General features: G+C 42.0%; 1 protein-coding gene across 21 annotated transcripts in view; it reads right to left on the minus strand.

Moving 5' to 3' along the window:
* Window positions 1-6300: 6300 nt before the first annotated feature.
* The window catches only part of PLCH1 (phospholipase C eta 1), a 140716-nt gene continuing 120705 nt past the window's right edge, over window positions 6301-26311 (minus strand). For 7 of the 21 annotated variants that reach the window (XM_083503751.1, XM_083503748.1, XM_083503749.1 and 4 more), the window contains 6 exons: window positions 24417-24541; window positions 22860-22944; window positions 19554-19700; window positions 18839-18918; window positions 13886-14252; window positions 6301-11482 (listed from right to left, as the gene is read on the minus strand). In XM_083503751.1, the coding sequence (XP_083359877.1) occupies window positions 9420-11482; window positions 13886-14252; window positions 18839-18918; window positions 19554-19700; window positions 22860-22944; window positions 24417-24541 (2867 nt within the window). In that variant the 3' untranslated portion in view covers window positions 6301-9419. Of the gene's footprint in view, window positions 11483-11778; window positions 11808-13885; window positions 14253-14792; window positions 14853-18838; window positions 18919-19553; window positions 19701-22859; window positions 22948-24416; window positions 24542-26311 lie in introns of all 21 variants that reach the window. The other 14 variants (XM_083503761.1, XM_083503762.1, XM_083503747.1 and 11 more) reach the window with 6 other exon arrangements.

Below are 26311 nucleotides of genomic sequence, written 5' to 3' on the forward strand. Positions count from 1 at the left end.
ATGGGCGGGATATAAAGAATAAATTATTATTATTATTATTATTATTATTATTATTATTATTATTATTATTATTATTATAGTCAATTCAGCCGAGACATTTCCAGCAAACAAGGAACAGAAAAGACCACAGGAAGTTGTGTTGCTGACTGTTAAGTCTTTGTCCTTTGGCTGAGCCAAGGCTAAAGAAGCAAAGCCTCTTCAATATAGGAGTTGCAAAAATATTACAAAATGATGTAGTCCAGAGGGATTTCTTGCATCTCCAAACATCCGGCAGATCGTAATCTTTTAATTCTGTTCAGTATAATGTGTGTGACACACATTATTATGTGTGTCAAGAAGAGTCATCATGCCACTATTTTTCAATACTTTTTGGTCTTAACCCAGGTACTCTGCTCAGAGGAAATGAAGAGCAAAGATTAGATTAGAGTTATTCTGAAACACTGAGGGGGAGGAAGCCTTCTTGCCCAATAAGTTACTGAGTCACAGACTTTTCTGATTTCTAATTTGTCTCTCCATCAGCAAAAGGACATTAAAGATAATCTGCCAAAGAAATTCAATTTATTGTTGCTTCCAGGTTTTGCATATTGAAGCAGAATAGTAATCAGTAAAATCAGTCACTCTATTGTCTTATACATACATAATGAAGGCCAGGGAGTTTTTCCTATCACATCTGTTATAAGCACATGCAATGCTTCGTGCACAATTTGCTCGTGATATCAAGGGTATTTGGGGGGTTTTCCAGATAATTTTTATTTATGCTTTAAAATTATAAGAAAAAATAACAGAAGGAAAAATAAGAAAAGGGAGAGATGCCAGAAAACAAAAACAAAAAAATGAAGCGTGGTGCAGCATTAACACAGACATTCCACATGAGTACAGCAGAATATTGTTGAGATTTAACAAATACGTCTATGTATTGGAAAAGGTAAATAGCGTAGTAATTGCCAATACGTTGAATTCAAACAAAAATATTAATCTTAATTCCCTTGCTTTCTTATAAATTGTGTGCCATATGAATAGAAATAGAGTAAGAGTAAAATAAGACAAAATAAAAAGCATGGATGACTTGTTTGTATTTTCAAGCAACCCGTGCTTTAGGATAGGTTGGAAGAACCATCCATCCACATGCCTCCTTATTCGTAAATGATATGAAATCAGACAGTGCTGCAAAAACTAGAGCAGTCTTTCTCAACCTTGGGTCCCCAGACGTCATTGGACTACAACTCCCATCACTCCTTGCTAGCAGGACCAGAATGCAGGAGCTACATAACTCAACAAAGCTCCCTGCCATGTCCACATAACACCTTTGTGGAAGGAGCTGCTTTGGTTCTAAATAGTTCCAGGACCAGTGTAGCAACACCAAAGTGATTTCTCCAGGGCACAAGCTTGGGCTGTCCAGACAAGATCCCACCCCTCAGCCTCACTGATGTGGTCCAAAGGAAAGCACCAACTCGGCTGCAGGAGTTGCCAGCAGTAGGCGTACAAGGTGCCATCCATCCATCTTAGGGACTCCACTCCAGATTTGTGTAGGATATGCTCCTTGGCCTTTTCTTCTTCTGAAGATAACCCACCAGGCAGTGGACGTTTGGGATCAGAGTTTTCCTTCTCCTAGACAGGCTACCTCCTCAGGTTGATGAACCCCATCTGCCTCTTTTTCCCCTGTAACACACGTTCAGAAACAGCCTTCTTGACAGCTGGACCCACTGTTGGCCTCGTCCGCTCAATCTGCAGTAGCCTGTCTTTGCATGCAGGGGAGGTCACTAACTTGCCAAGGGTTTAGGACCCATCAGCTACCCTCACCTGGTTTAGCTGGCCATTCCTGGGTTCTGGCTGCTGTCTCATGCTGACAACTTCTAGGAGCCACAGGAGAGGGCTGAGTGCAGGGTGGGGACAACCAAAAGTGAACAAACCACCCCAGAAACACTATCCCCCCCCAACACCCCAACTGTACCCCTTCAGAAACGCATCTGGTGGGAGGTGGAGCACCCTACTTCCACCCATTGTTGCACACACTAGGTGGGATGCACTCCCAGGTAAGATTAGGAAGGCTCCATTCTTGGGGGGCTTACACCAGGAAGTAAAAACCTATCTGTTCACCCAGGTATTTCCTGACAGTGAGTACCAGTGCCTGACGTCCTGGTTACTATATTGTTGTTGCTGCTGCTGTTATTTCACTCATCAATTTTAATAGATTTTGTATTTATTATGCCGGACGCCCCTTGCATTTTCTACTAAATGGAAAGTGGTATATTAATTTTAATAATATTGTTGTTGTTTTTTTTAAAAAATAGGGCATTCTAGAATTTGTTAACAATGCTGGTACACTCTCGTGCTGCTGGCATACTCTACCGATTTGTTAAATAGATGGATAATACTGTGTTGAATAAATGTGCTCTTTCGGAGGGCGCAAACAAATTAATTTAGATTGCATCACATGGGGTGCAGACCACTATTTCCCATCAAACTGGAATAATTGCCTATTCCACACTTGGGTGTGTGGGGGTTTTTTAGCCAGCAGACAGCAAACCTCTCCATTAAACGAGAAACTGGACCAATACATCACTTGGCATTCTTTGCAAGTGATGTATTGCAAATACCTTTTGCAAATATATTTTGCAGGGTACCCTAGAAAGTCAGAGGTCTTCCAGGAAGGCAGCCTAATCTAGGTCAACTTACATACAGGAAGGAAAAGGACAGAGAAGCGGGCAGTAGTGGGGAGATATATTTCTTTTCAGTTGCTGTTAGTGGTACATTCAGGCCATAATATGATCTGTCTATGGGAAGCACTGGCAACACACTGATTTTCTTTCAGGACAGAAAGGCCTTTAGGAAATCACATCTTTGTCCGGCTTGGCTTACTTCAGCGGGAGATGCCTTAGATGCTGAAAGCTACAGACAGCAAAAACTGTGCAACAGGTGTAGGGTCTGCTTTATCACCTTCCCTCTTCTTTCTGGCTTCTCATTCTCGCAAAGGTCACCCATTCTTCTACAGTGATGGGTAAATATCACCACTTTTTAAAATAAGTTCCAGGGCTATGAAAGAGGGTTCTTGTGTGGAGAGAGAATACTTTAAAAAAATATATTTTTTTTTGTTTATTTTCACGTTCCTCACTACTACCTTAGATACAATCCAGTGACCATGATTTAAATATCACCGCAGTGGGGAAGACTGTGACCAAGTGACCAAATGCCTGCTGCATGTCTGTCCAACTAAGTGTTGATGGGCAACTTGAAGGCCTCAGGTCTCCATTCTGAGGGTTCTTTATCTTTAGAAACTGGAAATGAACTGGAGGGCCCCTCAATCAGTGGACTCCTTCAAATGGAGGACTGTCATTTGTAATGTGGGATACATGCCCACCCTAGAAGTTGCCCACATCTTATAAGTGTTTGCTTTTGCTGATGCTGCCGCTGCTACAATTTCCATGGAGTGTTTCAAATAAGATGGGAGGCTCCATTTGCAGCACTGGCACAAATGAACACCTTGGTCCCTTTTCACATATAGAAGAGTCAGGGACAACTGCACTCATTTCTAAGAAAACCAGCTGAGTGTTGCAGTGGTGGCTGGCAGAGGCAGATTTAGGGGAGCGCGGCCGGTTCACCTGCACCGAGCTGAGAGGGCTCTACAAGGGGCACCACAACACCTTGGAACAGAAGGCAAGAGGTGGGTGACACCAAATTTTTGTCCAGCACAGGGAGCCACTGAAATTTGAAAGCCCAGAGTTCAACACTGTGGTTGGTGCCCATTGGGTGGAAGCCAAGGAGGCTGACAGTAGGTGGAGCCACATCCAACAAGAGGCAGAGATGACTAATTCTCCTTCCTGTTGGGCAACATTGAGACTTGGGGGAAGGAAGCTGACAGGCAGGGCTATATATTGGGCTGGTTTAAGGAGGGAGGGACTGTTGGGATTTTTGACTATGTGCTATTTGATGCAGCTTCCCATAGAAGCAATTTAGGAGTTGTCTGAAGGCCAAGAGGACTGAGCAGAGGGAGTTATTCTGCCTAGAGATATGGAGCCTTGTATACAACTCTGCTATTGGTCAAGGTCTCCACATAGGCATGATGACTCATAGCCTTCCTTGCTGGTTAGTTGGTTGGTCAGTGTGTGTTCTGAGAGTCGTTTGGAGTTTGTTCAAGATAGAGTTAAGAACCGTGTCTGTATCCTGTATATACTAACTTGTGAGTCTGCTGTAAATAATAAACACCTATAAGTAATCAAGTTACTGGTAGCAGCGTCTTGTTCCTGCTTCATCCTACCTGCCTGCAACTGATTGCTTCTGGAAGTCTGCGTATGCTCTGCTATATTCAACTGGTTCTGGCTAAGATCCTGCAACAGATTATACTGTAGTTGCAAAACATCAACAGGGACTAGTTAAGGGCAGACTGATGTTGGTGGGTTGGTGCCCCATTTGCTAATGAACCAGCCTCCACTGATACATTATGAGGTTTTCATTCGATTTCCAATGAAGCACTCCTTCCTTTCTTTTTTCTCATATCAAAGGATAGGTAAAAATTAGACCGAATACTTAATACTCACATCCCCTTCAATATAAACTCCTGCTTCTCAGCAGTTGCACTACTGGTTGGTTTCCGTTGGTCAGACCAAATAATATAAATGCTTTCTGCATCGGTTTTGAAATCATTTTCTTCTTAAACTGGTTTTCAGTTTCACATCCCAGTGTCATTATTGCAAAATGTATTACTTTCAAATTAGATTTAGATGGAGATTTTCTCATTTTTGTCATATTGTATTACAGCCAGATTTTATAAAAATCAGCAGAGGGAAGAAAGGCCCCTTGTCCCTGACCCCCACAATAAAGAGGGAAGGCACTCATTTGGGTTTTTAAACAGGGATAACTTTATTAACTGCAACATTTTAAAAGAATGTGCAATGGCTTGAATATTAGGTACCCTTCCTACAGTCTGGGTCTCTATTAGTAAACAGTATTTGCTACCATCAATAGGTGCTAGAAGGAGGGGTGGATCAGCGTCACTACATATTTAAAATAGTATGTAATTTGCTTTACAGAAAAATTAAGAATGCTCTGGGTGTGTGTTTAAAGAAACACCATGTTTCCAGTTCTTAAGTCTGTGAAGTTATGGCTGAAAGTTTGGGTTGAGACTGAACATGATTTCCAGTACTCAGTGTTTGACTGCCAGGAAATGGATGGGAGAAGTGAGAAACTGTATCCCTCTTGAGTTCTTTGCCCTCCCTATAAGCAGCAGAAGCAGCAGAATGAAGTGTGTAAAATGAGAAAACCATGCCCATTTGGTCATTATCCATACTACAGGCCAGACTTAAATATAATGTGTTGCCATGGAGCCGAACTTTTACAAACAATGGCTCCTGCCAACCTAGTACGGTGGTACCTCAGGTTACATATGCTTCAGGTTACAGACTCTGCTAACCCAGAAATAGTGCTTCAGGTTAAGAACTTTGCTTCAGGATGAGAACAGAAATCGTGCTCCGGCGGCACGGCGGCAGGAGGCCCCAATAGCTAAAGTGGTGCTTCAGGTTAAGAACAGTTTCAGGTTAAGAACGGACTTCCGGAACGAATTAAGTACTTAACCTGAGGTACCACTGTAGTTCGAAAGCACACCAGTGCAAGTAGATAAATAGGTACCGCTGCGGCATGAAGGTAAACAGTGTTTCCATGCACTCTGGCTTCCATCATGGTGTTCCGTTGTGCCAGAAGCGGTTTAGTCATGCTGGCCACATGACCCAGAAAGCTGTCTGAGGACAAACGCTGGCTGCCTCGGCCTGAAAGTGAAATGAGCACTGCAACCCCATAGTCGCCTTTGACTGGACTTAACCGTCAGGGGTCCTTTACTTTTTTAAAAACCTATGGGGGAATGAGAGATCTTAATGTCATAGGTGCATACGGAACAAGTTCATTTACTTTCCACCTTTAAAACCATTTATTCAAAGTAAAGAATAAATGTGTATGTGTGTGCACAGGATAAAGAGTGCCCTGGTTATTGTTAGGAATCAAAGCTTTCTCTACAGGTGTGTTTAAAGCTAATCTAATTCTGTTGTTAGAAGTGTGTGCCAGGTCAAGAAAGATACAGCCTATGCAAGTTTTATTTCAAAGCCGGATACTTCCGCAGCCTCCACTGTGAAAAAGCGCAGTCCTTCAGGCTACATTGAGTTAGACAGAATGACTGTCCATCTTGTGAATTGAGAAGTGGTTTTCCCCTTGAAGAGAGTGAATGTTGAATGACAAGACAGAACAACTGCTGTTACAAACTGCCACTCACTTGACAGCGTCTTTCAACTTGGTTTCTTTTTTCAAAAACATGCATTTCGGTGCTTAAGGATTTCTTTTAATGTTTCTCTTCCATGAATACAAATAATATCTTGTATTACAAAAGAAAAAGAGGTATTACTTTTACACTGAACCAGAAATTCAGCTTACAATGAGAACAAACCCTCTAGGATAACGTTGCATTCTTCTAGTCTACAGGAAAGAGCTTGGACAAGTTTTTTTCTTTTTCTTTTACAATCACTCTTCCTGAAAAAGCCCTTGTCTCAAAAGCACATGATGAACAGCCTAGTTTTTCCTATTATAAGTGTGGAATGAGTGTGGCATAATTGGCCATGTTTGCACAAAATACTGAGCTTGTTGTGCAGGAGCTGAGCCCTCCTGCTGTGTTCTTTTTTCATGAGTGGGTAACTAAACCACAAAGCGGCAAGCTTAGTATGATATCTGAACCCAGAAGCATGGTTTGTTTTACCCTAGCAAACCATAATTGCTACCCAGGGTTAAACCAACTTTAGTTGTTAGCTTGGTGATCATGGTTTACTAGGGTTCCTTTTGCCCCTCATATGAAAGGAGGTGCAAAAAGATAGTGTTTCAGACCGTGTGTACCAGCCCATAACTTAAAAGCAAGCCTTTGTGGTTTGGCATTAGATCCTAATGTGGCTACTCTGCACCAATTTGCTGCTGTGTTTCACTGCCAAATATATGGAACAAAATACATGGAAAGCAGGGCTGGGCAAACAGGCCATATATTTAAACCACACAATTTCCACAAATAATCCAGGGAACTGCAGGTTCTCCCTCACACAGCTACAGTTCCCATCTCTCTTAAACCGTCCCCAGGATTCTTTGGGGGGAAGTCATGTGATTTAAATGAATGGTGAGTGTGCAGCCCAAGGTTTGCATCATCTTCACCTTTATGACCATCAGAGATGGGTATCTAATAGATCCCAGAGAAATGTGAAAAAGCTTCTGTTGGAAAAGAAAGGGAAGCTATGATAAATCTTATAAATCCTAGGTAGGTTTTAATGACAAACTTTTTTGGCTTCTGTTTTTCCTTTCAACCCTTCCCTCCCACCCCAAGAAAAAACCCCAAAACTTTACATAGTTGAGTAAAGCAACACAACTGTTGCAATTGCATCAATTTAAACCATGGTTAACATGAGCTAGATTCCATTGAAACCTGGGTTTGGAAAACCCACCAACCCTGATTCCAAACACTGGGGACATGGGTAATCTTAATGTTAACCATGGCTACCTGTGATGCAATTGTAATATCATGCCATGGTCAAAGGAAAAGACAGAAGAGAAGGTGGGAAATCAGACAGAAAGGAAGAAAGTCTGTGACACACCATGATCAGAGGATCAGGAATGTCACATCTGCACTGGGCCTCTGTGCTTGGATCACCCAAGTTTCAAGGAATGTTTGAATGGGATGCAGCCACTCCCCCTTTTCCTGATCATCCAGTGTTTGGTTTCTGTCACTAGATGCTGCTGCAGTACTGTTTATCTAGTCACAAATACAAGCACAATATTTTGGAACTTGGTGTTACCCTTAGAAATACCCTAGTATTTAATTAACTATGTATGACTGGGCAGGATTAAAACACTACACCAGTGTGGTGTAGTGGTTAAGAGCGGTAGACTCATAATCTGGGGAACCGGGTTCGCTTCCTCGCTCCTCCACATGCAGCTGCTGGGTGACCTTGGGCTAGTCACACTTCTCTGAAGTCTCTCAGCCCCACTCACCTCACAGAGTGTTTGTCATGGGGGAGGAAGGGAAAGGAGAATGTTAGCCGCTTTGAGACTCCTTCGGGTAGTGATAAAGGGGGATATCAAATCCAAACTCTCTATTTCAATGAGATCAGATTCCACAGTCAGGCAACCAATGTGGGAAGACTGAACCTATATAATACTTAAGAGGATATGCACTCAAAGGGTAAGGAAGATGTTTTATCAACTGTTGGTTTCAAAACAGGCAGATATCCAATACTGATATATAGACATGTGAAACAAAGCAACATGATTCTCGGTTCATGTAAAACAAAGATGGACAACCAGTAGCCTTCCAGATGTTGCTGAACTACCACTCGCATGAGTCTCAACCAGTATGGTCAATTATCAGGGATGATGGGAGTTGTAGTTCAGCAACAACAACTCCAGAAGTTAGCCACCCCAATGTAAAAAGTCACTCTTTAGAGCTACAACTCAGCAATGGCAGACAGATCTGAAGTGCAGATTGAAACAAAGATAGCAAACAGAACACATGATTCAAAAGACAAGTGAGAGTCTCAGCACAAGAGAAGCAGGCCAGTGCTTTGGAAGCACAAATAGTAGTATGACTGAGGCCATTTCCCCCCCCAAAAAAAAAACAACCCCAAATCAAATCCTGAAACCCAAACTTCACATCCTAATGCATATTTTAAGACATGCCACTGGCATTTAAGCTTTCTTTCCCTTCTGCCAATGAAGCAAGGCTTTCAAGTTTGCTACCTTTACTCCCCCCCCCAAAAAAAAATAATCTGAAATTTGTACTTGAAAATTCAAAACCTTTGTTTCAACATTTGGAATTCAAAATGTGTGTCCCTATCATCCCTTTCACTAGTGTAAATCAGCACTGCCTCGGTGTGTTTACTATTAGCATGATCACTCTCTAATAAATACAGGTCTATTTAATTTCTTTGATGGGAATGGTATCAATTAAAAAGCTGTGTGATTAGGTTCAAAGGAGGGAACATCGTGGAGATAATAAACCACTCTAAAATTCCTTAGACGCAGCCAAATGATAGAGACAAAATAGGGAAGAAACGTATTGAGTGCAGCATTTTGTGGTAATCAATAGCCATACCAAATTCTATTGTACAAGCATTTCAAATACAGGACATCAGGACCGCTTGCATTTTATGTCATGCAAACAACATTTTTTTGTGTATAATTTCTTTTTTAAAAAAATGAGGGAAAAGACCAAGTACATAAAGTTTTACAACATCTATTTACATCAACTGTGATGGCAATGGACACATTAATTCATGTCAAGGCTCAAACAGTAGCGAAAAGAATACATTTCTGAGTCATTTAAATGCTAATGGCTACGCTGCTTACGGATCATCCTTCATTCTGTGAGAAAGCTTGTAAACAATGGAGATGTACATTTATACAATTTACAGTCTCAGGAGAAAATAGATTTCTGGTTTATCGTCTTCGCTTGGCTTGGTCTCTAAAAGAGAATCATCTGTATAAAACCGGTCATGGTACCCATAGCGCAATGATGTGCATGCACCCTCTGGAACCCCTCGGTCCACCAGATTGTCCGTATTGAAGTTATCCAGATAGCTTGCTATATAAGAGCCAGTGGAATGTCTGTTGATAATGTGAGGAGGTACAAGAGGCTTATTTCTAAGGACTACATCTGCTACATTACTGCTAGCGTTAGAAAGTTTCTGCTTATTGGCTTCCTGTCGCTCCCTGGCACGACTAGCAATGTTTCTCACTCTGCTCTGACTCCTGGATGACAGTTTTCTCACCAACATTTTAGGGCAATCGTCATCCTGCTTGTTACAAAATGACTGGCAGCTGTCCTCCTGATCAAAGGACACTAGCTTTCGTAACTGTTCCGTCAGGGAATCTGTAGCCTGTGGTTTCTTAGCCTTCAGAGCAGTCACCATCTTGTCTCTCATGCCAGATGTAATGAAACCTCTGCTGATATACTTGTACTTGCTTTCAAAATTGCACGAGATGTCTTCTGATGTTAAGTCTCCAAGGCTCTTGGATTTACAAGGACTTGGTTGTTTTTGAGCCGAGGGAGAAGGCAGAGAATTCTTAAGAGCAGGAGAGTTCTCCATGTTACCTGTTGGAGAGATGTTCAACAATTCATTTTGGGTGTCTGAAATGTGCAAATAATTATTGTACAAAAGATCAACACACTGATGTTCTGGGTAAGGAAGATATTGGTTCTTCTTGCTCCTGAACTTGAAGTCTTCAAGTAGGTTAGTGTTGGAGAGATGCTCACTGGTTAGGTTTCTGCAGACTGAACTGTCATAGCACAGAGTGTCCTGATTATGTTTAAGTTTCAGAGGAGAAGCAACTTGGCTCATATCTTCTCTCTTATATTCATAGGCAGTTATCAAGAGGTCCTGCAGCTCTCCGTCAACTTCCATTAGGCTGCTGCCTGTAGAATTTACACAAGTGAAGGGGACAACTATTGTATGTTCCAAATCTGAGCTGTCTGAGATGCAAGAGTTGCTAAGAGAGTTCCAGTTGGCTCCACACTTCCTTTTAGCGTTTGCACTTAGCCCAGGTGAAATGCAAGAAAACACTGGACAGGTATCTTCTGCAACATATTTTGCGTCCTTGCAAGGAGGTTTGCCAATTGATGCTTGGTGAGAGGCTGGAGAAAGAGAGGCCTCATGGATAATTGTGTACAGCGAACACTCTGTTGTCTGAGGGGTTGATATCATAGTAATTTTGGGTGCTGATCCGATTGGCATTACACTGGGAGACTTGTGGTCAAAAGATGTATTCTGATCACTTGGAGACATATGTGGTACATGTGCAGGCTTCCTATTGTCAATCTTTTTGCTAATTCCAGGAGGACTCGGAACAACGGTCAAATTAGTTTGGTCATTTGTGACCTCAAACTGTCCTATCAATGCTGAGACAGAACTGCCCACATCACTCTCATCTGCTAAAGAGACCTCACTGATCAGATGAGAAATGTCACTATCTTGTATGGCTGGTATAGAATGAAAGTCACGGACATCACTACAGGTAGGTGAAGATACATCAGGTAGTAGGGAATTGGTTATAGTACTATTTACTACTGCAGGAGATCTAATGCTAATTACTTCTTGATGTCTTGGAGAAAGAGAGTTCCCAGCTACTGGTTCTCTCTCTTTGCAAAACAGAGGATCATTCAACATCTTTTGACCCATGCAACATATACCTTCATTCTTGTCCCTTTCAGGTTCCTCCTTTGGGTGAACAGACTCGCTGGAAAGATTACTTTTCCAATACTCGGTGGAAAAATAGGTTTCAGCTATCCCAATGGCAAAGTCTAGGCTTTCCGGCTTTTCATACACAGGTGAGCTCACATAAATGTCAGCTTCGATGGCCTCTCTTTTAAACGGAGACGCAAACTTTGCAAAAGAGAAATCTTTCTCAGGAGAAGAGGTGACCGCTTCTTTCAGGTGTGGTTGGTCCTCTTTGGTAGCTTTTTTACTTTTTGCTATATCAATTTAAAAACAAAACACAAAAACAGTGGTTAGGAAGATGCTCACCCACCTGTTTATGGCTACATTTTGTCTTGGAATAGGTAAATGGAGAATGTAAAAATCGGTCACAATTGTGAAAGGACTTAATTATGGGATTGTGCAAGTTTAGTACAAATTATTCATGTGATATGAGGAAATGAGAAAATATATAGCACTTCATTGAAGCTTTTCTTTAATGTTTCATTACATCACTGCGGGCGTGATGTAATATTTGTTGCAAAGAATGTCAATGAGGTACCATAGCCATTACCTTCAGCTGGGTTCCTATTCAGATTTGTACTATACAGAAGCATGGCAAACAAAGACAGAACAAAACAGCTCTGTTAAAACACCATCTGCAAACAAGAGGCATGCTTATCAAAATTCTTGAATTACAAGTCCAAATCCTGGACTCCCATGCATAGTGGCCTCAGACAAGCATCTGGCTTTCATGAAAAGAAAGTGACTTTTCCTTTTCAGTTTCACTGGTACATTTTGTTTCTCGCTATTTCTGCATATCTATAATTCTAGGAACTGAAGAGTGATGTCAGATTAAAACGCTTTCAAGACTGCCATGAAACAGGCATATTGTCTCAATGACACAGTAGGATCACAGATATTGGAACCTATTACCTGTAGAGTTAGTAAAGCTATATAGGGACCTTTTCCAATTTCCTGTGTATGGATTTTTATTTTTTAAAAGCACCTGACTGTTGGATAAGCAAAAAGAAGAGGGTTTGAACACAAGTTTGACCATGCCAAGGTTTACAAGGGTCAAGGCCTCCCTTTATTTATTTATATTTAGAAAAACATAAGCTGCTTGATAATAAAAAAATCTGCAAGCAATAAACATTAATATAAAATAATTATCAACAGTAAATGAATAAAATCAGCAAAATGTAAAAGCAAATAATAAATTATATAACCGAATAGGCTCGTTTCAATAAAATAAAAGGTTTTAGCAGGTGTCTAAAACAATATAGAGATGTCACTGATGCCACCACACTGAAATTTCAGCACCTAGCAGATGCAGAATGGGCATCATGTGGCACTTAGAAACATAGAATCTTAGGGCTGGAAGGGACCGATGGGTCATCCAGTCTAACCCCCTGATATGCAGGAATCTCAGCTAAAGCATCCTTGACAGATGGCCGTCCAACCTCTGCTCAAAAACCTCCAAGGAAGCGCAAACTCCACAGATGAAAGTGGCTGGGGCAAGGCAATTTGTCGAGTAAACTGGTCTCAAGCTATTAAGGATTTTATGTACAAATAGCAAAATCTTGAGCCTGTTCCATTAACCAATGGGCAGCCTGTGCACACCTTTGAACAGAGGTATAATATGCTGGAGGTATCTCATTCCTGTCAACAATTATGTGGCAGCTTCCAGGCCAACGGCAAACAAAGCCTCACAGAGAGTGCATTTTTGCCATCTCGTCTTGAAGGTATGAATACTTTTGACTATTGTGGTCAAGCTATCTTGCTCCAGGAATAGTCATCACAGTGGCATACCCACTAAATGTAAAGGTAAAGGACCCCTGACAGTTAAGCCCAGTTGCAGACGACTCTGGGGTTGCGGCGCTCATCTCGCTTTTAGGCCAAGGGAGCCAGCGTTTGTCCGCAGACAGTTTTTCCAGGTCATGTGGCCAACATGACTAAGCCACTTCTGGCACAATGGAACACCAAAACCAGAGCAGTGCACAGAAACGCTGTTTACCTTCCCACTGGAGCAGTACCTATTTATCTACTTGCACTTTTTTGCAAGTTTTTTAACTGCTAGGTTGGCAGGAGCTGGGACTGAGCAACTGGAGCTCATCCCATCGTGGGGATTCGAACCGCCAACCTTCTGATCGGCAACCCAAGAGGCTCAGTGGTTTAGACCACAGTGCCACCCACATCCCATGAAAAATAAAAACCACTAAAGCTGATAGAAATGCTGCTGTATTTCTAAGAAATTTCTTACTCTTGCGTTTGTGGTAACTTTACTCATTTAAAGTTATAGAAATAAGCAGAATCTAATCATTTATGGCTACTGCGGTTATCAGAGGTTAGATATACCAGGAAAGAAAAATAAATAAAGCCCATTTGCTGTCCCACAGCCTGATACTGAATTTATTCTTGTATGGATAATTTAAGGTTCACCTATACCTATGCCTATGATATGTTGAAGATTTTCTCCCTGACACCACGGGCAATAGGATTTAACACTTTTACATTAAATAAAAAAATAAAAACAACATTCAGGAAGATTTCCTAGAAACTAGGTAAAAGTGTAACTATTACCAAAAATAATAATAATCAAGCGTCGGAATCCATGAAAGCTTGAATACATGTATAAGTTTTTAAGAAGCATTTATGAGACCTCTATAGAAGGAACTTACCAGAAGTATTTTCAGTTTTGGTGGTGTCAGCAACAGGAGGTGCCTCCTGATCTGGTGATGGCAAGCCCACCAGATGGTATTTGTCAACCGGCATGGAGATGGGACGTGCCTGCAAGCTTCTACTCGTACGCCTCAGGATCTCTTCCTTCTCTTTCAAATTGGTTGCCTCAGACACACTCTCCTTAAGCTCCGTCACTTCCTGAAACCCCATTTTGCTCTTCTTCCTGCCCTTTGCTGGCGCGCTGGCAGTGCGTCGGAGAATACGTTCCCCAATCGACCTTTTCCGAATGTAATTAGCGCTGTTTTCCACAGAATTATGCTTGGGGTTCTTGTGAAAGAGGCCTCGGAGCCCTATCAGTTGCTTGTTCTAAAAAAGAAGAATAGAGAACGGAAAGGAGGGAAATACTACCGGTTTTTTGAAAATGTGGCCTATTCCACACAAAAACACATTTCTAAACAGCTGCTTGTGTACATTATCTGGGCGATGAATGGAGAAGAATCCCAAGCAAGCAAACAAACAAAGTGATCAAGCCAAGCAAGTCCACACCTGGTCAACTGAGGAGAAAGCAGGCACTGCTTGCCATGAGTTCATGCATGTATGAGGGGATTTCTCTCTGTCAGGAAGGCAGCCTGCCATGATAGCAGAGGAGTTTTATGAGAGGCCTCCTAATCACACATGACAAGCTTGCGAGAAATGTCCTGGGGTGAGAAGCTGCCCTGGGCCCAGGAGCATTTTATGGCATGGGCCACTTCGAAGCAGCAGCAGCAGCAGGCCAAGGTTTCAAACGCTTGATGGGAAATGAAGTGACACAGCAGTTAACGGATCATGCGGTTAGGGGTGTCTCCTTTAAAAAAAGGACGACCAGCGCCCAGCAAGTGCAGAAGTGGCATGCTAAATAAAAGCTACCTTTGTGGCTCCTAGAAAGTGCATTATTGTATAACTGGGGTTGAGGATTAAGGGACTCCACTGAAAGGCAAAGAAAGGCACAGAATGATGGGCTAAATTTCCATTAATTTGGTCACATTGAAAACAACAGGATACATCGTGTTTGTCACAGAATTATGGGTAGCCAACATGGCTCTCTCGGATGCTGTTGGATTCCATCAGACCTGGACATCTGGCTATCTACACATTTTAACTCTGCACCCTCCTCAGAACTAGAGACTGGTAAAGATCTTTGGCTTCTAAACACCCATTTATACATCACCTATTTAAAATAAGCCCTGAGACAATGTGCCAAAGTCCATGCAGCAACAATAAAGGAATCTCCACCAAGCAAGGATGAGCCAGGGAAAAGAGAGTTACTCAAAGCCACAAGACTTGAGTAACAAGGAACAAAAAGCAGCAGCCTCAAGCTCTAGGTAGACAGGGGAGAAACATAAAAGGGAAGGAAGGGTGTGCCATAAATCAACAGCAGCCATAAATTCACTGTACCAAACAAACACTGTTTTATTTGACAATAAACCACGTCTACCAAGCAAGGTGGATAAAGGGGTCTAACCTCAAAATTCCATTGTCTAAAATCTGGTTTAATGAGAATAGAGCAGGAACTATCTTGCAGTCCTGAAGGGCATCAAGTAATAGCTGGCAATTTTTATGGTTCCAATAGTAAACCTATAACAGGTACAGTAGGCCAGGCCCTCCAGATGTTGCTTGACACCAGCTCCCATCCACCCAAGCCAGTTGGGCAACAATCAGAGGTTGTGGGAGTTGTAGGCATCTATAATCATCAACAACATCTGGAGGGAAGTCTGCAGGAACTGCATGCCACAGTAAATCAAGTAAGCTCTAGCTCTCCTTACCCACTGAGAGTGAAAGACAAATTGATGATTTCAGATTATGAAGCTGTGAAGGTCAGAGATCACTTGTGCCTGACTCATAGCAGGTGTTCAGTTGTAACAATAAACCATGGTTATTGGTAGAGGAATGAGCCTAGGTGAGCCTTGGGTTAACTCATTTGCCCACCTCTTCCTATGATTTAATCACAGTTTAGAATTACATTCAAACCCTAAACTGTGCTTAATCTAGGATTCACTGCAATAAGCCAGAACCATAAAACCAAAGTTCAAAGGGGACTTGTTTCAGTAAAACATAATTAAGATTAACCACAATTTGTGAAGGTTTTGATAAAATGGGAGGGGGGCGAACTGTGGGAAAACAGAAGCAAAAGCTTCAAGTCTCCTCTTTGTGGTTCCACTCGAGAAGGTGGAGGTTGTTTATTGTCACATCTAAATGCAGCTATTGGAAGAAAATCTATATAGGTGTTTGAGCAAATATACTTGTCTGCAGCTATTAGAAAAAGAGGATTTTGTCCTCTAATGTTGTAGCTAGATGATGGTTTCCAGGCTTCTGTTACAGGCGTGCCCCCTCCTGTAAGGCAGACTAAGACTCTTAACCAGTTTGAGCTATCAGTGCTCACTAAATTGCATCCAGTTATTAATGGTGTGGCCTTCATTAAAATATATGAGCGGAGCATAAAATATACATTCAGCCTTCTGTCAAAAGAAACACTGGAACATTTAAGCAAGAAGATAATAGACACTGGTGGGTTTTACCAGACTGGTGCCTAGTACTGGGAGGGAAAAAATCAAGTCCCCAAATCCCAACTTACTGATACAATAATTGATATGAAAAATATTGATAGAAAAACTCCCTTTTCTCATTTGAAAAATCCTTTCTGTTAATTCACCACATTGCATTTCTCTGATTGTGTCACGATCTTATAAGGATTCTTGAACTGCTAGTAGCAAGCTGCCTTATATTCAGTCATGCCACGGGTTCACCTAGCTCAGTATTACATGCACGGACTGGCAGCAACTCTGCAGGCTTTGCCAGCCTAATCTAGAGATGGCAGGGGTTGAATCTGGGACTTTCTGCATGAAAAGCGTTGATTCTCCAGCTGAGCTACAACCCCTCAGCTATAAAAAATATTCATCCACATGGAAAAAAAAGAAAAAACCACCCAAGGCAGAAATTATGAAAAAGCTTGATTCATGAAGATGACTTTTTGCCATTTTAAAACTTGGAGCAAGTTTGTAAATCTCCCCATCTTCTGAAACAAAATGGAATAGCGGCAGCTTTTAATTAAGATGCATCCAAACTCAACCTCAAAAGAAAATCAATTACCTTTAAAAACTAAACCAAAACCCCAATTAAGACTGCTGCAATATATAACTATATTTAATGCTTAGATGAGAAGCAAATGCCATAGAACCCTCTTCTCTCAGAAAAAAAGTGAATTCCCGTTGAGGGTCGCTTCCCAGTCTTGCAAACCATTGAACTGGCTCCCCCAGTGATCGCAAACAGAGATAAGGAGAATTAATTAATTTATTAGAGAAGCTGGAACATTACAGTTGGGGCAAGGCATGGGCCGTCTTCAGACCGATGACACACAGCAGTATCTAGGGGATAGGACTAACTAGCAAATTTTAGGTAAGCCCCTTTATATATTGAAGCCCATGGATCCCCACAGCTGAAGAGGGGCTACAAGACACTGACTTTTAAATAATAATGTATACTTTGGAAGCATGGTAGTTGTCAGGGAACTGCCATCGGAGGGACAGGTGGTGGAAGGGCTCACGGAGGTTGGGAGAGACCCAGCAGCTGAAGCAGGAACCAGCAGGGGGAGAGGTGGGTCTCTGAGGGAAAGCGAGCAAGAGGGAGGGCTCAGGGAAACGTCCAGCGAGAACAGTGGGGAGGTTTCTGGACCTCCCATAGGGAGACCCACTCCTCGCCGGAAACTGTCACGCCGCGAGTCCAGAAGACGTGTTTCCGTTAAGGAGCTTTTATGTTGGAAGCGATTCCGAAAGCAACCACTGTCGGAATCTGCCAGTGACTAGAGGAGCCATGTCTGAGGGGCTCCGTCACAGACAGAGGTTTGTGGACTTGAACAAACTCTGAGGGACTACGATTTTACGCACAAGCAGCTCATCATCCCTTCACAGTAGTGAACTAAGCAACTCATTCATGGACGGTCAAAACAGGATATTGGTCCAGATGGACTTTGAGCCTGATCCAGAAATACTGTTCTTATGCTTTTATGTTTGTGGTGGGGGTGGGAAGATATGGCAAATATTAGAGACAGGATCGCATACATTAAAAATGGGTAACTTGTTTTCTAATAATAAAAAAACCCTGACGTTCCATTTACTGCTTCTTTTGTAATTTTACGCCATATTCTTTTAATATGCTACTTTTCTTCTGCCACCTGCGTGGAATAATGTTGGAAGTTGACCTGAGGGCTCCATTAGAGAAGAGGCATGGTATATTTCAGGGATGTCCAACAGGTCCATCGCGATCTACTGGTTGATCGGGGGGGGTCTGTAGTTGATCGCAGTTGATCACTCAATCCAATGGGTAGATCACTGCCAGTTTTTTTTTATAGTGGGAGTAGATCGCAATGTCTTGAAAGTTGGACATGCCTGGTATATTTTATTTCCCAGATTCATCACCGTTCATTATATGTTATGTTTCTCAACACAATATTTTTTAAATTATTTAAATTAGTATTTATTAAGTTAGTATACAGCCCTTCACCTGAAGATCACAGGGTGGTTCACGACATAAAAATACGAAACGGGAATGCAAAATACATAATGAAACAAAAACAAACCGATAACTACTGCTCCCATAAGCATATTTAAAGGGTTATAGAATGCTAATCAGACAAAGGCCTGGTTATAGAGAACCATTTTCACCTGGTGCCTAAACATATGTAATGAAGGCCCCAGGTCAACTTCCCTGAGGAGAGCATTCCACAAATAGGGAGCCCGTTCTCATGTTGCCACCCTCTGGACCTCTCGTGGAGGAGACACATGAAGAAGGGCCTCAGATGGTGATTGCAGGGTCTGGGTTGGTTCATATGGAGAAAGGTGGCCCTTGGGGTCCTGAGAATAAAACCAACAAATCTGGAAGAAACACTAGGCTGCAAAATGGCAACAACTCCCCCTTACCTTTCCATAAATTTCATTGATTGTTACATGAACAAATATAGACGCTTCAGTCAGTCCCTCCAAATAAACATGACGGTAGCCTGGTGGAAGTGGAAACCAGCAATTAGTATTTGGTATGTCAAATGCTACCACACCAAGCTATGCATGTTAATATATGGCATACAGGCCTGCTTTAGGTGGCCAAGGATAAGACAAGACAATGATGAGGCTTGGGCTTATTCTACCTTCCCCTTTGTACATGAGACATTAGGCAGAAAATGTGAAGTCTGTGCTTTTCAAGGTTGTAAAGGCACAAGCAATAATGGCTATGTCCACATCCCAGAGAAAAAAATTGCACTCCCGTCTAGGCCCAACTAGTCTAGGCGCAAATGTCTGCAGCATAGCCTGAATGTCCAGGGACAGAAGGACTAAGAAAATGGTCGTCAAAGATATCAGTTGCACTCAGTACCCACTCAGTCCTGGTCACAAAGTCTGCCACGCATAATGACTTGACTCGGCTTCCTACTCTGATGTAGACTGCTGTTTTTCCTTGTTTGCCAATGCATATCCTTCTTTCCAACAACACCCCACATCTCAAGCTTCATGAGCAGAAAAGAAACCTAGTTAGAGCCCCCCCTCCAATCCCACAAACTTACAGCACCAGCACAGGCTGAGACATGTTGTAATTTCACCCATAGTGCCAGCCTTTCAAAGATAGGTAAGCCGAGGCACTAACCAGGCATAAGGCTGCTGAAGGCAACAGTCCTTTGTCCTACAAAGTCTCGGCCGATTGGATCATGATCCCAGACAAGAAACCGAACCAATGCTATCTCAGGCATGTGGATGTTGAAAGTGAGAGTTTCTTCCCAGACAGGATTAAACCCTGTAAGGAGCAGAGAATACAAGAAGTCAAGTGCAGGAAGAGAAACAAGTCATTTAAATACCGTATTTTTCACCCTATTGGACGCTCCAGCCCATAGGACACACCTAGATTTGGAGGGGGGAAATAAAGGAAATATTTTTTTTATTCCCCCCCCCCACAGGCGCAGGGCCGGGAGCGCAGGCAGCTCTGCGCAACCCTCGGGAGCACGGTGTGGCTTCGCGCTGGGCTCCAGAGGGTTGTGAGGAGCTGCGCCGAGACCCAGAGCGCAGGCAGCTCTGTGCGACCCTCAGGAGCCCGGCGTGGCTTCGCACCGGGCTCCGGAGGGTCGCGCGGAGCTGCGCCGAGCCCGGAAGTGCAGGCAGCTCTGTGCGACCTTCGGGAGCCCGGCGCGGCTTCGCGCCGGGCTCCCGAGGGTTGCACAGAGCTTCCTGAAGCCTGGAGAGCAAGAGGGATCGGTGCACACCGACCGCTCTCGCGGCTTCAGCTAAAGCCTGTATTCACCCCATAGGACGCACACACATTTCCCCTTCATTTTTGGAGGGAAAAAGGTGTGTCCTATAGGGCGAAAAATACGGTACTCACCCTGTTAACAAACCACTGAATGAGTCTACGCTGAAAGCCCAAGCAGTAACTTACTTTGTGTTGGGTTATTCCAGCTCTGAGTCTAGTATCTGAAAATCACAGCATCCCCAAAGAATACAGAAATTGGCAATTCCTGTTATCCTGCCTTCCATTCAAAAATAGAGGTAATTTCACCTACCGGCTTAAAGCCTCATGAACACTGTAATAAAGTTTGTGCATTACAGTATATTTATCATCATCTTTTTTTAAGTTTATAAGCATGTTCCTTGACACTGGTGCCTGGCCAAATTGAGGCAAGAAAAACTGCAACGTGAGGCACTAAAGGTCAATTCACAAATTACACTACTTGCGAATTGCATTCTCTTTTACACTATGCAATTTTTTGAAATATGCTGTTACCCCATAATTGCTGTCAGTACCTACCAAGTATTATCATGAAGCATCACACACTGCCCTGGTGCTGTGCCTGAACAGGAGACCTCGTCACATGTCAGACATTTCCCACTCAACATGAGAAGGTTGTTGATATGAGTGGTTTGACAATGTGCACTCATACATTAGGAGTGGTGCTTGTGTGCACAACCCATGGACATTTTGGAGCATTTCTGAGCTCGGGCAAAATCTTCTGCTCTCAGGTCAATTCTAGCAATAGGAGCCAAGATGAAATTTCAACTAGTCCATTCCCACAATGCTCAAAAACACTCCAGTAAGTACCCAACTAACATAAAGAGGTTAAGTGCACAGTGTCAGTCTGCATAGAATGAGAAGTTGCATCCCCTTTCCCCCACAAATACAAAGGGGACATGATTGGAACCACAGTGGGACAGGGAGCGGACCAAATATTGGGGCCAAATAATGCCCAAGGCTGGCCCAGCCACAGGATGCCCAGTATTGACTATATGGAACTAGCCGACCTGACTGGGAGACTCCGAGATCAGAGAGAAAAGACGGTGGAAGATGACTGGAAGAAGTTTAAAGAATATTTGAAAAAATATGTTAATATTTAAATCTTAGAATGGCTTTGGAAGTGGATATAGGCTGTAGCATTAGAAGTAGAATATAGTGTATTTTAATATAGTATTATTTGTAAGTGATAAAATGTGAAGATTTTTATGGTAAAAGTAAGCGTGATAAAAAAATGGTTAGAAATTATGATATATGTAAACTGCTAAAGATGAGGTAAAATGAAAATCAGATAGGGGGGACTTGGGGAAGCTCACCTAACAATGTTTAGAAAAAATAAGGATAAGACAATAATTTGTTTGTATTGATTTTCTGTTTGTGTTGTTTAGTTGTGTTATAAAATGAAAAAAAAAATGGAGGGGGAGGGATGCCCAGTATTGATGCTATAGATGACTTCAACTCAAACAAACAAGAAATCCACTGACATGCTTCTTTCTCACCTTGTTTTAAATGTTCCCTGATAAAATGAATGAAATGCAATGACCAAGAAAAGGAGAAGTGACCTCTTTAAGTTGCTATTCCAACAGAAAAGAGAAAGTTGAAAGTTCAGGGGTGAAAATAAGGCCATCTACCAAAAGGTAGCTCCAAAGCTTGATAGAGCAGGAGGACAAGCAATTATTTCTTACCCTGACACTGGCAGTGATGAGGAAATCAATAGCCATTCAACGAATAACATGACATTTTTGTTAGCTCTTCTGAATGGCTGTTTCTGAGTATTGTGTTAGCTAACACAAATTTTCAGTGCTGTCGCTTCTTGTCCATTGTGACAGAAATTCAGTAATTGCTTGGCCCTGCCCTCTTCCATAACTCTTGATAAGGGGGATTTTTTTTTAACCCAATCTCTAACCTTCTCATTATCTACAGAATTTGAGCCTACTCTTTATAACAACTGTGGCTTGTCATTCATACTGTGATCATATCTGCTAAAACGAAAATCAGATTCCGTCCAAATAACTTGTGCTTAGCGATAACTTAACCTTTGGGCAGTCCCTTTTGGAGGGCTCTGGTGAATCTTCACGAAGCAACACATTCAATTGTTTAATATTAATTAGTGGTAGCATGGGATATATATAAGACTCCAACTCATACTGGAAAACTGTGCTTGATATTCTGATTTCAAAAGCACTCATTGTTGCTGGCAGAAAGAACAAGCCAAATTTCACAAGAAGTGTAAACCATAGATTCGCAGATGGAGGCTTAGCCAAAATAGGAGGCAAAGAAGAACTGATACCAGGGGCAGAAGAATATAGGCAAAATGGCAAGTGTCTTGAATAATGGAAAAGTACTGAGATGATATAAAAATAATGCTAATCACATATGCCCAGTAGAAATGGGGAACTGAAATTGGCAGATGAGAAATTGAATACCTGAAGGAACATTATTAAGGCCACACTCATAACATACATTTAAAACAATATGATATCACCTTAAACAGTCATAGCTTTACCCAAAGAATTCTGGGAGCTGTGGTTTGTTAAGGTTTTTGAGAGTTCTTAGGAGACCCCCATTCTCCTCACAAAGCTACATTTTCCAGAGCAGTTTTACAATCAATCCCTCCTGACAACACTTACAGCTTGCATATAACAAACATACATACAGCTTGCAGCCTCTTACCATTGTCATCCACCACCCTGGTCTGGTCTTTGCAGCAGTCAACCGGTAACCCAATAATTTCCACCTCAACAAATGGATCGATTATCTGCTTGAGACATTTTTGGAAACAGAAAATACACATCTCAAATAATTATTTCATCTTTCCAAAGCATGCCCACAAGACAGCAGTTTTATAGACCTACCAGCATAATATATTAGGTTACAATTTTTCCATTATATTAGATCACAACCAAGTAATTAAAAGCAAAAGTTGAGGTTTGAATTTGTTCAGAAGCCAAAATGTGGATTCATCTGTTGCAGTCTTGATAATTCTTTTATAGCAAGGGGCTGAGAGAGATCATTAGGATTCTGGAGACAAGCATAGGCTGTTTTCAGGCAATTTGGGGCTCAAGTCTAACACTCCCTCACAATGAGAATATTGTGGCCCACAGCTCTGTGCTTGATAACATTCTTAACATCACTAGCATTTGGGGTCCTCCTGATGTTGCTGGAACTACAACTCACACCATCCTTGACTGGCTGAGATAGATGGGAGTTGGATCCAGATAGCATCTGAAGGGTCACAGGTTCCTTAAATAACCTGTTAAAGAATCCTAAGACAGGCTTCCCTTCCTGAGATCTTGCAGAGCCATAATCCAAGCTCTTATTTTTACTAATGGAAATTTGTTTCACTTGTCTGTTCTAAATATCAGCATGTTGCTTAAAATGTTTCTTTATGTTTGTTTGTTTGTTTGTTTTTCAAATTTCTATCTTGCCCTTCCTCCCACAGGAGTCCAGGAGAGCAAGCAAGAAAGCAGTGCAATTAAACCTAAAATAAAAACATGTTTGGAACATCTGAAAACATTGAAAACACCTAAACACATCTCTGAAGACATAGGCTCACAGCTGAACAAGGTTTTCAGGAACAGTTTCTCTCAGCCACCAAATGTTTTTAATGTTTTTAAACTCCTCCTGAATGTTAATGAGGGAGACAGATGCCCCCCAACAGGGAGGGCAGTCCACCAATTTTCTAGCATGTACTTCACATTAAAGAGTTAAGTAGCTGCTTCATTGCACCACGCTGTCAAGAGGACAAATTTTATTAACGAACCTTTCCGTCCCTCCAGGGTGCAATCCAATGTGTCATGAAAGGTGAACAGAAAATGCAGTAATGAGGCCAAGTGTTGAGTAAACAGAAAAGGCGACTGTGTGAGCAGGGTGCCTTCTCTAGCTGCATTAACTCTATAGAGAAGAGATATGCCTGTGCTCATAAGCCCCCACCTTTGTATTTTGAACATTATGAAACCGTAAAGATACAAATTATTGGAAACTCCCAAGCCAGAAACTTTCAGGGAATATATCCCTAAATCATTAAACAGAAATGCATGGCGAATTTCACAATTTAGCCTTCAGCACAATGATAAATTAATAAGATGTTTATCCCACACTAAGATAGCAGCTGCGGGTGAATAAAATTCAGGTGTGCGCCACACATATCCTTATGAAGTGCTGTAGGCAATGTGAACATCTATACTCAGAGACTGGAAAACCACAAAAGCTATCATCAACATTGTTTACCTCTCCTCTGTCTCCTAACACTGAGTCCGGAGGTTTCGGTAGCTGCTGCCCACTGATGATTTTGAGGAGAAGTTGCTTCTTAGGGAAAGCAGGCAGTGGATCTGTAGAATAGGGATTGAATGTCCCTAGAGGGTGCAAAGAGTACATAAAGATACAGTCCTTCAGATAAGGAGTTATGTGTGTCTTATGCACTTCTAAATAAAAGCAGGCAGTCAACAAGTAACATACAAATTCAACTATGCAATGATCCCCACTCCCAAAAATTTCTTCTTCTTTTATTCTGGGCATGTGTTTGCCTGCCAATCTGGATGACTGCAGGTACTTCACATACATAATTCATTGGCTGTGGCCAGGGCTGGATTTAGGTCTGATGAGACCCTAAGCTACTGAAGGTAATGGGACCCTTTATATGTCCATCTGTCCTCTGTCAACAACAAATGGTCGCTGTTTTTTTGTGTTGAATATAAGCTACAGTGGTACCTCAGGTTACATATGCTTCAGGTTACAGATGCTGCTAACCCAGAAATATTACCTCGGGTTAAGAACTTTGCTTCAGGATGAGAACAGAAATCGTGCAGCAGCAGCAGGAGGCCCCATTAGCTAAAGTGGTGCTTCGGGTTAAGAACAGTTTCAGGTTAAGAACAGACCTCCAGAACGAATTAAATTCTTAACCCGAGGTACCACTGTATATGGTAATTTATGGACCTAATAGGTATCTAAAGCCATTTGCACATAACAAATAGGAGCCTACACAACACAAAACACTCTTGCTGTATATAGGTTTTATTTTATCTGTTTTTTATCTTATATTTTGGAAATGTACATCTAGTTGTTTCTTTCCTTTAAAATTTTTTTGGGGGCCCCAAGAGACTGGGGCCCTAAGCAATAGCTTGTTTAGCTTATACATAAATCCGGCACTGGCCGTGCGATAAAAGATCAGATCTGTGTTAATCAGTTAATGCAGTGGTTCCGCCATATGTTTTATGCTTATTTTAGGCACTTCTACCCCACCCTTCAACAAGTCACATCTTTTATCTCTATCAGCTTTGCCTAGAAATTTATCACTGTCAAAGGAATGTCGTTATTACCATTAATGAACATATTGCAGCCTGATTGTTGACTATAAAGAGGGTGAGCCTGCGGCTCTCAAGATGTTGTTGGACTACATTTCCCAGCCAGTATGTTCAATGATCAAGTATAAAGGGAGTTGTAGTTCAACAATGTCTGATAGGCATAGCTTCCTCAATTTATAAAGCTCTAATAACACTAGAATATGGCAATCCATTGTACACAGAACGCCATGGGAAGTGGACCTAGAAATACCAAATGAAAACTGGATGGCTTTGTGGTCTGAGAGAGAAATCTGCTTCTGCAAAAATAAGGGAAGCCTCATTAAAGCGTCTGCGTAGGCGGCATTATACACCGGTGAGGTTATCCTGAATATCTAAGGAAGTCAATCCCAATTGTTGCAGGGGATGCACAGTCAAAAGTGGTCCATATGTGGTGGTGTTGTGACATCATCAAACGCTTCTGGAATGCTGTCTTCAAATAAATAAGCTTGATTGAAATGTCCCCTGCACTAGCACTACTTGGGCTTAGGATCCCGTCTGCTCATGATTATCCTAAACATGACCTCTTAGCCTTTCTATCAACTCCTGCTCGTTTGGAGATAGCCAGATGTTGGAAAACCGGTGATGGGCTGAATGAACATTGATTCTTGGTGTAACAGAGTATGGTCAATAGCATTGGCTGAGAAACTAACACGCCAGGTGAGGGCGGCAAAGGGAAAACACAATCCATATTCCTTTTATAACCTGTGTCAAATGTTTATTGAATACATAAACAGATCAGAGCATGGCAGGAATCCACCCAGCACTCATGGGGAAATGGGGTGT

The sequence above is a fragment of the Podarcis liolepis genome (assembly GCF_965112155.1).
Source record: "Podarcis liolepis genome assembly, chromosome: 5".
NCBI classification, from domain to species: Eukaryota; Metazoa; Chordata; class Lepidosauria; order Squamata; family Lacertidae; genus Podarcis; species Podarcis liolepis.